Here is a 13976-nt window from a genome sequence, read left to right as displayed (position 1 = left end):
TGCATTTTATGTACCATCATTACCTGTATTTGCATAACCCAAATACGTTGAAGATGCAACAAGTGCATCACCCCCACCCTCCAATGTTCTACAAGTTCAGTGCAGCTGCCTGATATGCATGATTAACCTCTGTTCAGCTGTACACAGAAATCTTTTGTTCTTGTATATACAAAGCAAATGATTTTAAAAGCTTGTGAGCACAATCAGAGTGGGATCAGCTAAACTGAACTTCTTTCACAAGATTTACTTGTTTTTTCCCCTCTTTTAGGTAAATGAGTTTGCTATATCTTTTCAGTAGCATTTTGTTTCTGATGTTAAAATTGTGCTGGATTATCTGGTACAAATCTCCTTCTGTCAAAGTGCCAGTTCTCTGTATAGGTTTTCATTTTTCCTTTATCATATCACTTAGTCAAAGTAATAGAGCTTCTATTTTTGTTCTTACAAAGGTTTGTTGACAGATGTCAGTAACGTGCCACACCATTTGCTTTTGCTTAGCGACACCCTGATAATTTGATTTAGTAGCCAATTCCATATTTCACAGCTAGCAGAATATAGTATTCAAGATAAACTACATATTATGAATTTTCAGTGCGATTTATTGTATTTTTTAAATTGCCCTTTCTCATCCATATATTAAACTTAACACTTGTAGGAATTTGGAGGTGATTGGTCTATTTAGGTAATTTGGAGGATGCACAGCCACATTTCTCTCCATGATAATTATATTTGCCCCTTGTGTAACAAGCAAATATTGGCAGCATCTGAGAAAAGTTAAATACTGCTGGTGCTGGAAATATATACAAAAAGGAGAAAAAAAAAGAAATACTCACATCAGGCAGCACCTGTGGAGATGTATAACAGTTGCTGTTTCAAGTGAATGACCTTTTCAGTTATTGACCTGAAATCTTAACTCACTTTTTCTCTAAAGATTCTGTCTGACCTGAGTATTTCTAGCATTTTCTGTTTTTTTAATAATCACAACTCCTTTGCTAAGAACAGAAATGTACTTTGTAAGTTACATCAAAAACTTTATCACAGACTAAATTGAAGTTTTATTTTGAATTTATTCAAAGGGTTGTGAATTCAACTATTTATTAGACACCAGTTTTATTCCAGTTGAACTGTTCTCAAAATTCCAGACATGATCTTATGTCTTAGACTCTCTTTGCATCTTAAGAAAATAGCCTTGCAGAATTTAAAATTTGCATACAGTATATTGGAATAGAGCAACATTTAGACTTAGAAACTTAAGCTATGGCAAATAATAAAAGAGGAAGGGCATAAAAAATAAATTTGAAAACTGCTTCTACTATTGTTTAATAATTGCTGCCAATTAATTTAATTGAGAACAGTGTACGAACAAAGATTAAATTGCATGTAACCTTAAATGACAAAAAGTGGCAATCAAAATAGAATTGGATCTAGAAATTATATCTCCAATGTTGTAATTATATTTTTGATCACAAATTTGGTTATGCTAATTCTTAGGTAGCCAGAACTGTAATAAAATTTTAGTAACATTTGTAAAGTGTTTACAGGTTTTAATTACAACAAACATTATTACCCAAGTAAAGTATAATTTCAAAAATTCTTTAATTTTCTATGCTGAATTGAAAATTATATTTGGAATTCTAGTTGCACTGCTGCAGTCTTTGATCTAACTGTGCAGTTCTGTATCTATGTTGTGTGCCACTGACATAACAACTCATCTGCCTCTCAGGTAATACTACATATTTGCCTTGTAAAACTCTGTATGCAGACTACACATAAAGTCATGTGGTGTTTGAACACTACTTTAGGTTCAGCTGCACCACAGTATTTCTCTGATCTTTTATTTTCCTGAGCAGATGTCTTTCATTAATTTATGGATTTATCATCTTTTCTTTTTTTTACACCTGGCAGCTGGCTCAAGTTTCAGCAGTTATTGTCTATTTTGCATGACATGTAGAATTGAATGTCATCTGTCTTAACAAAGCTGAAGCTGAAAGAATGAGGTGAGCCATATGAGCTGCTGGGACAGAGCTGTACATTTTCTTACCTCCTTAATATTTATTTGTGCTCACTTCTTCTGGCCTTGAATGGACTGTGCTTGCATTTTGTGCAGCTGTATGTTTACCAAATCTATTCCAACATGAGTCATTGTGCGTGTGTAAGTATCCTAGAAACAGCTAGTGCTTTCTTGGGAGAACAGTTGCTTTCAACGTAAGCGCAAAAGGAAAATTAGCCAATTGGTCAGTTTTGCTGTACAATATTTTGAGAAGCAGTGGCATCTAATTGCTGTTCATTGAATTTAGGATGCTTTTTATAGTCCCTGTTATCAGTTGCATGAAGTATACGTTACCGAACATCTCTTTGAATGATGTTCTTGTTTTTCACTGTGTGTTAATGATAGGGTTTTTAGTAGCTTCTGGAAAAGGTGCTATGATAGAAATTTATTTAGAAATACAGTTAGCTATATATGATTTTGACTGCTGTTAATATTATTATGACAAATTTCCAAAATAACTGAAGGCCAAAGTCTATATAAACCAAATCATTTTATATTGGATCTTGTAAGTATATTTACACTGCTCTAAAAATGAGTTAGGATAATGCATAGAAGCAACATTTCTCATGTTCACTGTCAATACTTAAACTACTTTTCTTGATTTCACCTTCCATTCCAAAATGTAATGATTACAGCTGAAGTATAGTTCTGTGGACACTTGATCACCATTCAGTAAACTACTTTTCTTAGCCAATAACCTCTGGCAGATTGCTTGACAATCAAGAAAAAAATTTAATTGCACAGCCTAAGAATGTTAAGAATGAGAGTAGGCCATTCACCCTGTTAAACCTGAGCATCATGACTTTTACCTTAACAATCCTTTTGTGGATTGGTTAGCTGAGTTGACTGGATGGTTAGTTTGCAATCCAGTGATGCTGATAGCAAGGGTTCAATTCCTACATCAGTTGAGGTCACCAAGAATGGCTTTCCTCCTTAACCTCACCACTCGCCTGAGGCGACGTGACCCTCAGGTTAAACTCTTCACCAGTTATCTTTCTAATGAGCGAGCAGTCCTATGATATCTCTGGAACTATAGTGACTTTGCCTTTGTTTCAAAATCCTGAATACCACTGGTAAGCAGAAATTCATCAGTCTTTCCCTTAAACATACTGGAAGACTGAGCTTCGACATCCCTCTATGGTAGAGATTTCAAAAGGCTTATAATCTGAGTAAAAATATTTCTTCTCATCTGAGACTTAAGTGCCCCCCTCCCCCAAATTGTTTCCGAAGTGTGTCCCTTGCTTCTAATCTGATGGCAGCACGGTGGCTCAGTGGTTAGCACTGCTGTCTCACAGCACTATGGACCCAGGTTCAATTCCATTCTTGGGCAACTGTCTGTGTGGAGTTTGCACCATTCTTCCAGTGTCTGCATGGGTTTCCTCCCACAGTCCAAAGATGTGCAGGTTAGGTGAATTGGCTTTGCTAAATTGACCATAGTGTTCAAGGATGTATAGGTTAGGTGTATTTGTCAGGAGGAGAAAGTGAGGTCTGCAGATGCTGGAGATCAGAGCTGGAAATGTGTTGCTGGAAAAGCGCAGCAGGTCAGGCAGCATCCAGGGAATAGGAGAGTCGACGTTTCGGGCATAAGCCCTTCTTCAGGAGTATTTGTCAGGAGTAAATGTTGGGGAATGTGTCTAGGTGGATACTCTTCGGAGGGTCGGTGTACACTTGTTGGGCCCAATGACCTGTTTGCACACAGTAGAGATTCTAATTCTAATTCTTAAAATTACAACTATGGATAACAACTTGTCAGCATCTACCCTTTAAGCATTTTGTAACTATCAATGAGGGAAACTCTCATTCTTCGCAACTGTAAAGGATACAAACTTCCAAATCTGTCTTCATAGAACAGTCCTGTGATCCTGGGAGCAAGTCTATTGAACCTCTGTATTCCCTCTATGGCAATAAATCTTTCTGGACTTGAGGCTAAAACTGCACACAGTACTTCAGATGCGATCTAACGAAACTCCCATACAATTAAAGTAAGACTCAGTACTCCTAATCATTACGTATACACTTTATAGCAATATCCATTTTATGGTAAGCAACTGTATAAGACTCACCTGATTTGTTTTTGCGCTTTTCCAAAATGGGAGTTTTAATCCCATGCACTGTCACAAGCTTAAATTTTGGGTTTGCAAGCTCATTGTTGAAATGGCTGCTGTGGAACTCTGACAAGTGTCCTCTGCTGTAAAAGAAAGACCTCACTTTCACAGGCCCACTGTCTCTGCACACCCTCTCCGGTATCCTGAGGGGGGTCATGAGAATTTCAAGTTTTGATATAATGTTTAGCAAACATTAGCCTACAGTACAACCAGAAAGAAATACTCTTCTTTATGTAGCACGCCGTGGCCACCAAATGTAGTATACTACTCTGCGACAAGTTAACTACTTTAAAAATGTAATCACTGTTGTGCTTATGGGAAATGCAGCATTAACCTGTTCACAGAATACTTCCACAAACAGTAATGAGAACAATCAGAAAATGTTTGTGACACTGGGAATAATTTCCCTGTTTTACTGCAAGATATTGCTGTGAAATTTCTTGCATCCACCTAAATAAGCAAATGGGGCCTTGATGTAATACCTAATCCTTAATTCAAACCGCCATTATGACTATGACAAATTAATATTCAAGGCATTGTGGATTAAATTAGGCTTACACTCAACATGCCACATTGACATGCATGCACATACACAAACCTTATTCCTAGAAAATAATTTGTTGTGTATCCCTAATCTCCACCAAGTAGTTATGAATGTGTTCCCCATACACCATAAGAAACAGAAACAGAAGTTGGCTATTTGGCCCTTTGACCCTGCTTTGCTATTCAGGAGGATCATGACTGATCCATTATTCCTCGCATCCACTTTTCCACCTTGTTTCCTTTAATCCTTAGCTCCCCCACTGATCAAAATCTGTTCTCTCTTAATCTTAAATTTGTCCAAGGACTCTGCCCCCACAGGTCTCTATGGTAAGGCATTACAAAGAAACACAGCTGTCTGAGAGAAGAAATTCCTATTCTCAGTCTTAAATTGACTCCCCTTTATTCTGACACTCTGCTCCTGGACTTGTCACACAGGAAATATCCTCAGCATTTGCCCTGTAAAGCCTAAATCTTCCATTTTAAGAGTAAGAGTATATATCATGAGAGGCAATAGTTTCCAGAGGGCAGCAAATGGTAACACTGACATTGTCCGTTTTGAAGGAGGCCCAAGAAATATATAACTTAGGAAATATTCAACGTAAGATTAAACTTATGTTATTGAATATCCCTGCGCAATAACTGTTTTAGTAGATTATGCTTGAAGAAATAGATTTAAATTTATGACCTTTATTTAGAAGTGTCCTTCAGAGTGGAATAATAACGGTATTTTAATTCAACTGTTATCCTCTCGGAAGTTCAAATACGATAAATGTAGATGTTCTATGTCTTTATATATGAGATAATAGATTTATTATGAATAATTACAAAGTTTTCAGAGCACAGATTTGACTTGTTAGTGTCAAACATAACATCTGCTAATATAACAACATTTGTTAAATGGCATAACAATCCAGTTTGTATGAAAGTAATCTTAGAGAGCACTTCAGAATTTATTCTATGATTTTTTTTATGCTGTAATGTAATTTATTTTGTGCAATTGCTGTCTAAGAAGGGGTCTTTACATTAATAGTCAAAACGGCAGGTAAAGCAGAATGGGTCAGTGACCACAAACAAGAAAATCCGTGAATATCACTCCACATGTTATTAGCTGTTCATCATGTAAAACAAAAATCTGGTAGTTGCAAACCGCGAAATGTGCAGGTCATCTGTAACCTTGATTTGTTTTTGTTTACTAAGAACAATAGCATTTAGAAACCCTATTAACTTCAACTGTATGTTTTTCTTTTAAGATGTGCATATATTTGACTTTTGTCATATATCTCAATCATGTTGCTGTTGCCATAACTAAATTTAGTCTCATTCTTGGAATCTTATTATGCCAATATCTGGGTGTGTGGTATGAAGGAAGCCCAACAGAAATAGTTTTTGGACACCAAGATTTGGAGACATGGCAAAAATTGTGATATCTGGTGATGGCAGCCAGAGGTTCCAAGGGAATGGGGAGAAAGTTGCTCAAGGCTACAATCAAACCCAGGTCTCTGACACTGTGAGGCAGTAGTGCTAACCACTGAGTGCCTCCCCAGCATAAAACGAGGATTGGACAATGATTGTGGGTTGGTGCCGGGAAAGTGTTCTCCGTCTTTGCTCGCAGGTGTTTCATAGGTAAATGATCTTCTTAAACTGCTCAGATTATTTTGATCATGTACTGTCCCTTGCTGTTGTTTTGTCAGGATTGACCTTCTTCAAATCTTCCCAGTTCAGAAGTTTATAATGCAGTTGTGGCAGCCATAATTTCATTGGGATATGGTTTTCCAATGAAAAATAAGATCTCTCTCTCTCCTTTGCCTGAATTAATATAACTGTGCTAGCCACCTTGCCTGCCTAATTCACTCCAGAGTGAGGGGAGTGTAGAAATTAAGTTGTTTATCTGCAGCATATGCCCTGATTTTTGCAAAGATTTAGACCTTCTGTGCTGTAGTAATATGCCGAAAGAAGTTGGAAATCACAAGTCTCCCCCCGAACCCAAAATCTCTCCTTTTGTTGAGGAAGCAAGATTGTGAAAAGACCTATTTCTGTGTATAAATACATTAACTCATTGAAATTGCAAAAGGCGTCAAAGAACTTTCCAAACAAATCTGGATTTTAAAAAAAGTGATAAAAATTTCAGAGTGCCTATCAACTTAAGCCATCATAGGATTTGTGCTGCATAACTGATTTCCCAAAATACACTTACACTATGGACTGCCTATATCAAATGAGCATTTTGGTGGAAGCTCCACCTGCTTATACAGTTGAAATGTTTGCTTCCAAAAAAGACTAAACACTTGAAATGCATTAGTTATTTTTCATAAGGGGTTCAAGATAAGAACTTAAATAAAATAAAAGTAAGATAAATAAACATGAGGGTGTGAAGGGCCACAGGAATGGGTAGAGAGAGGCTCTGATTGGGCATGCAGATTGAGGGGGAGTGAGGTGAGAAGATTCTTTTGATTTTGTCTTTATTTTTAAACATTGACCATAGCGTTGGAGCCGTGAAGCAGGCTTTCCACCCAGACCACTTCTGCATCTAGCCTGATTACCAATCTATCCTCCAAACTGATAATTGGAGGGGTTGAAATTTTTACTGTTTGTGTTTGCAGAACCAGGAATTCTCTTGCTGTGTGCTTCTGGGCCATTGTTTCTTATCAAAGTGAGAAACCATCAACACAGTGAAATGCCTTTCTAAACTATTTAGAGTGACTCATTTGGTTATACATGTGGCTCCATCTCTTGGTGCCACTTTGAGCAGTGTTGTTTTGTCATTTCTGACAAAGTGCTAGATACTTTTCTTATGTGCTATTTATAGACTGATTATAATAGGAACTTTTTATACGAAATACTGGAGACCCCTAATTTGTTGACATTTTTGGTTCTCGTCAACAAATATCTCGCAAGATTAAATCGATCAACCAGATTTAATATAAACCAGGATTTTCCCATTTTCAGACTTAAGAAAAAAAGGTTCCTGAAGATGAATCCTGGACCTACCATGGTCAGAAAGTTTGCTGGATCTTCTGGCAATCGGGCAGCTGATTGGCTATTATCAGCCATTCTACTCGAATTACAGCCTGAAAGCTGGAAGTCCCAGCCATTGGATTTGCTGGACAATCAAGGTAGTACCAAGCAATGCCATGATCCAGTTCATGGCTGCAGCCATGGCTGCAGCCAAGACTACAGCCACTCCCCCTCCTCCCAAATAGATGGAGGATCACCACCAATATATCTTAGTGTTTATGGAGTGGTTTGTGATGGGAATTGTTGGACTATGAGATCAGAAATGAGAACAGCGGTTCTTTTCCTTGGCTTCCAAAACTGACTGCCTACCTGCACTGGTTTTTCAGTTGGTTTGACCGATTCTTTCTTGACCAACATGGATCTGAAATAATTGTCTTCCAAGTGGCTCTTAAGTGGTCATTAAAGGCCTTCATTGATGGATCAGAAAAGTGAAGTCTTGGCCTTCCTACCTAGATTGTTGGAAGGAGGAGGGCATCTCCCTGATGTCACGCTGTTAGATTATCTGTCCTTCTTGCTATATTCAGGTTCTGCAGACCAAAGATTGCATCCATACTTTTCACAAACCTTCAGAGTGGAAGTCAATCCAGTCTATGCACAGCAACTTTTATTTGGTATTGCTCTATTTAAACGAGTATGTTATGAAGCCTCAAATTACATCTTATAATTTGAGATATAGCTATAATAAAAGTTGCTGATTTACAATTTGCCAATTTTATCTTGTACCAAATTAGTTAATAAATATCCTTTATAGTATCTAATCATAATATTGAGATATTTATTCACTGGCAAATTATTCGTCATGGGTAACTATACCAAAATGATGCAAATTATTTGTATGAATTTTCTATTTCTAAGTAAAGCAAATTTACTCACCTCAATATTTGACATAGTTTATATTTAAGCTTCTCCTCTAAGTGAAATGGGAACAGGCAATAAAAACTAGCTTTGCCAGTGTTTTATTTTTAATGTCCCAAGAACAGTAAGTGTGCAGCATGGAGGAACTGAAGTAATTGCATGTTTATATACAAAAGCAAAAAATTGATGTTGAACTTAAAAATACTAGTTTTCTTGCAACAAATTTTCAAAATGAACATCTTCAAATTTCATTCTTTAAGCATGAAATTGTGATTTTTTTTTTCTTTCTGATGACCTCTATATTAATAGAGTTGCATTCAACACATGAACCATAATATTATATGAAGTGTGTCATCTTATGTCAATAAACAGTGGCTTACTTGATGAACGCCAATGTATTTATTAAAATATCCTGCATGATTTACAGATGCTTGGTACTTGTGCATTTTAATTTTACTATGTTGTAAGTAAGAATATTCCATTTGAATATATTCAGGTTTTTTTAGATGATTATGAATATTATAAAATGTCTGGCACTTTATTTTTAGATTAGATTAGATTACATTACAGTGTGGAAACAGGCCCTTCGGCCCAACAAGTCCACACCGACCCGCCGAAGCGCAACCCACCCATACCCCTACATTTACCCCTTACCTAACACTACGGGCAATTTAGCATGGCCAATTCACCTGACCTGCACATCTTTGGACTGTGGGAGGAAACCGGAGAACCCGGAAGAAACCCACGCAGACACGCTGTGAGGCAGCAGTGCTAACCACTGTGCCACCGTGGTCCATTTACTGAAATTTGCAATTTTATTTAGATTTTAAAATAGTGTTTTGTTCAACATTGTCTAACAATTTCTCTATTTGCATCTTTGAGAGGTTTTCAATATGATAAGTACGGTTATAATCTTGTTTGCCAAAGTGCTTCTGGCAAAACACATGCAAGCCTGTAAGATTGTTTTATTTAACTCATGATCTTATGGGACTTTTACTACTTTGGCAAATCTGAAATAATAATTTGAGTGTTAATTATCGTGAAGTTACTTTCCAACAGTAGAGGCTTTTAGAACTTCTGCTTTACCAGTTACTGATTTTTGTTTTTCATTTGCACTATTTGATTACTTTTTAAAAACAAAACAAATGACTTGCGTAATCTGATACCAACATTAGATATTGGATTCACAACCAGAAGATCAGAGATTGTGCCCTAAAAGTGCTGGATTAGCAGAATATGGCAAGTTTACCAGTTTTGAACAAATTGTAGAAGGACTTTAATTCTGATTTTTGTATAGCCTGTTGAGTTGACCAAGTATAGGTGGAAATCCTTGACTGTACATTTCACATCCTTCCAAGGCAAAAGGTTAAAGTAAAAGAATGACTGAAGTAAAAGAATAAGTAATACTTGCTACTTTTGCAACTGAGACTGTTTGTTTGTAAGCAATTCATTTATTCCTCTAACTGTGTTCTAAGTGTCTATTTAAAAATATGATCATGGTCTGTTAAAAGTTAAAATGTTCCATAATGGTTATGGCCTGAATCTTCCATTTGAATGAACACCGTATGTTGGGATCAACCTTCCACTGGATCTCCAAGCAAAAGGCTAAATTTAAAAATAGTGTTTAGCATTTCTACATTTACAAACTAATACTGTCAATTCAGTTGTATTTTAATCACATTTCTTCCTGGAAAAACGTAGAAACCACAAGTTGATTTTTGAATTTGTGAAATTGAGCTGGAATTGACAAACACATTTTTAAGATAATACATTGCTGAATCTAATTTAAAATCATAACTTGGCTCAAAATCTCGAAGGTGAAATCTAATCAGGTCAACAGTTTTCCACATGTAAATTTCTGCTTTGTGACTCTTGGATCACACATCTTTAAACCTGTTGAGGGACTTGTTTGTTTCTAGTCTTTCCGTTGTACCCAACAATGCAAGCAGATATTGATTGCTTTAATATCCTGCACTTTGTGGACCAGTACAGGACAGCTTGCTGCATTTCCTTTTCATTTGCTATCATTATTTCACTTATGCATTATGACAGATGGCAGTGGGGAGAGTAATGCTCCTTTAGTCTTCACTCTCTGTCTAATGGAGGTGACGGAAGGTTTTTTAACTCTTTTCCTCTTGGTACAAGAAGCATGTCAATCATGAGTTATCAACTCCACCATCATTAAGTTTCGGAAACACAAAGGACCAGCTTGATTGAGTTGTTAGAGTTTGTTCACTTTGATAAGATCTTCTTTTACAATGGTTTCACCTTTTGAAATAAGTTTTTAGGTCTTTTCTTAACTTCCAAAGCTACACAAGTAATTAACAGCATTTTTGCCCTTAAACTCAGTCTTTTTTAAACAAATCACGCTTTTGGAATAACTTCTGAAAAGGACCCTTTAATTGACTATCTGGGATCCAGATTGATTTTTTTTTTTTGAATACATTTTCATTTCTGATGAATTCTAAAGCCATTAACTTATGAAGGAGATGGTCAGCGATCTGCAGCACAGTTGTGCCAAAACCATACTGATGTACAAAACATAAGAGTGTCAAGGAAGCTGAATGAAAATCGGAATTTCTAGATTGTTACGCTTAGCCTCTCATTAAACTTTCTCTTGGGAACTATTTTAGGCAGCTTTTGTCTACTGAGCTGAAGGGTAATAATATTTGCAGATAAATAGGATTCTTTATCATTGTACGAAAGAATTTATTGATCAGTTGTCCCCTGGGGACTTTTTGACTGTCAGAAAATGAGCCCTTGATACATCTTGGTTCAGTACCCTTATACAGGTCAGATATCTCCAGATCTACCCGGTGACCTCTCTGTCTAAGGGTTCTAGGCATACAATGTTCTCTGCTATGAGTCAACATGTTTAATTTTTAACTTTATAATAATACTCTTTTTGTTTTGTGAATTTCTTTTGCATCTTAATCCTACTTGTTAAATTTTAATGCAGATTGTGAATTATTCTGCTGCAACACAATAGTGGTTACAGTTTTCATTTCTTGTTGGAGCTGATGAATAGCTGTATTAGTGGAGTAATCATTTACTGCTTTTGATTAAAATGTTCTTATAACCATCATTATAATAAGACTGTTCTGCTTAATGATGAAGAAATGCATTTCACAAAATATTTTTCTTTTAAAAAATGAGCATCTTTTGTTGGATTAACCTCAAATTGAACAAGTGCATATTGTTTGACCATTGAATATCGGCAGCTGATGTTCTTTTCGATTTGTTCACTCACTTGCCTAGTGACTAAGGGGTTGCTCTGCAGCTCGGTCCTCTCCAAACAGCCTTGTTTCCATAATTGCTTTGTATATTTTCCTTGACAAACAGCATCTCACATACAGGAAGGACTGTCACCTAATCACCTGAAAAAGGCCAAGCTGATGTTCTTCTACACCCGGTACCCTAGCTCCAACATGCTAAAGATGTTCTTCTCTGATGTGAAGGTAAGCAAGAGAAGCATGATTATGCCCTCCTTGCCACAGCCATTGCAACAAGAAAAACAATGGTGGTTATTGTTTTCTATTTACTACTTTAATTTGTTTTTGATGTGGCATAGACTGAGCATAAGGAGAATGCGTAAACTGACAGATTCAGGCCACATTATTCAAATGAGAATGTGAAGGCTGTCCAGTCACAGCTGCACCCTCCCTGCTGGTTTATTTAACCCTAATTTGTGTTGTTTTTTTCCCTTCACATTGTAAATTGTTTGCCTCCCCCTCCTCATCCACAAAGGCCTTAAAGATTGTTGCAAAAACTTAATATTTTTATCGGCCATGAATAATTTTCGTAATTTTATCAATAACATTCTATTGCTTTTGGTAATTTAACAAAACCATCGTCATTTGGTCATCATTTCACTTGTGTGTGGTAGAATTTACTTTGTTACTTTTCAATTCAAGAAAACAACCAGATCCTATACAGTACCTTCTTACTGAAGAAATATCAGCAAAATTATCATTACATTCCTTGTCAAGTATGCTGATGATATTAAGAATGTGATTTTGTTTTCCCCTATCTGTGGTAAATCTTAACTTTTTCTTTCTAATTTTAAAATGCAGCATTAACAAAGAGATAGTATTGAATTGAATCAATTCCTGGACATTTCCTGGGTCTCAACCTTCTGTGGCTGACAGTGTTTTCCAATCTTTTAATATATTGTAAGATGTTAATAGAGTTGTGTTAACACTCCTATGTATGCAAGTTTTAAAATAAAGAGAAAGTAAACTCTAGCTTGGTTAGGAAAACAAACTTAGTTGTGTTAAGTAATATCCTCATTTTTGAAGTACTGCACTGTATTGAGTGTAACACTAATATGAAGTGTTTGGTTGAAATGCAGTAATTATGTTTTAAAAGTTGCGGAGTTGTAAATCAATCTTACCTCTTGAGATTTGCAGCAGCATTTGTGCACCACATTGCAATGTGTCCAAGATTATTATTAATGTGATTCATACTTATTAATAGCAGAAACTAGTAAATGGTTACTAATACTTGCCTTAAGTGAGGGACTTAAGAATTAAGTTTTGATGAATTTTTAAAAATATTTTTACAGACATTGCATATTTTGAAATTTCCCAAATTATCAAATTATTAATATCACTTCAATAAAAGCTGAAATTGGTAGATGATATTTGTTTTCAGTATTTCGTATGAATGCAATGTTTTATGACAGACTAATTGAGCTTTTAATATCATGAGTTTTCATGATCTGAATTGTCCAAAAGAAAATATAAAATTTATAATCATTAATTTCATCAAGATACCCTTTAATATAATGTGTGTATATTTCCCTTCTCTGAATGATTAACCCCCAATTGATCCAAAGGCTGCCTCTTTTTTTCCACAGTTTACCCATAAGGCATCATTGAGCAGTGACATAAAGGGAATAGGTTAGGTTAAACAATGCTCATACATCAGATAAACATTACACATGCACTCCAGAAAACAGGAATTAGGTGGAGATTAACTGGAAAGAAAATATTTACATTCATATAGTGCCTTTCACATCCTCATGACATCCCACAGCACTTTATAGCCAATTAACGACCTATGAAGTGACATCTCCAACAATTCAGCTCTTTCGGTGTATTGAAGTGTCAATCTAGATTATGTGTTCACATTCTGGGAGAGGGCTTGAAACCACAACATGCTGACTTTCTAAGGTAATGTTGCGACCACTGAGTTGAGCTGACTTTTCACAAATATTCACTGTCCTTTCCCTCTAATTTTGTATGTATGTATGTATGTACCTTGTTTGTTTGTATTCCTTTTAATTTCTTCACTCTCAATGGTTTGACTCACTGTGAATAGTGCCTGAGATGATTTTCATGAATGTGTCAATACAATTGGAATGGACTACTAACCCGCGTGGATGGACGTGAGTAATTCTGAGAGTGGAA

General features: G+C 36.1%; 1 protein-coding gene across 10 annotated transcripts in view; it reads left to right on the top strand.

Moving 5' to 3' along the window:
- Positions 1–13976, top strand: part of prox1a (prospero homeobox 1a) — a 139126-nt gene that overhangs the window by 9127 nt on the left and 116023 nt on the right. For 9 of the 10 annotated variants that reach the window (XM_043695837.1, XM_043695835.1, XM_043695839.1 and 6 more), the window contains one exon: positions 11916–12023. In XM_043695837.1, coding sequence (XP_043551772.1) covers positions 11916–12023 — 108 coding nt within the window. Of the gene's footprint in view, positions 1–11915; positions 12024–12638; positions 13090–13976 lie in introns of those variants that run through there. The other variant, XM_043695844.1, reaches the window with a different exon arrangement.

This window comes from Chiloscyllium plagiosum, chromosome 9, assembly GCF_004010195.1.
Source record: "Chiloscyllium plagiosum isolate BGI_BamShark_2017 chromosome 9, ASM401019v2, whole genome shotgun sequence".
NCBI lineage: Eukaryota > Metazoa > Chordata > Chondrichthyes > Orectolobiformes > Hemiscylliidae > Chiloscyllium > Chiloscyllium plagiosum.
This window is presented reverse-complemented; position numbering and strand designations above follow the sequence as displayed.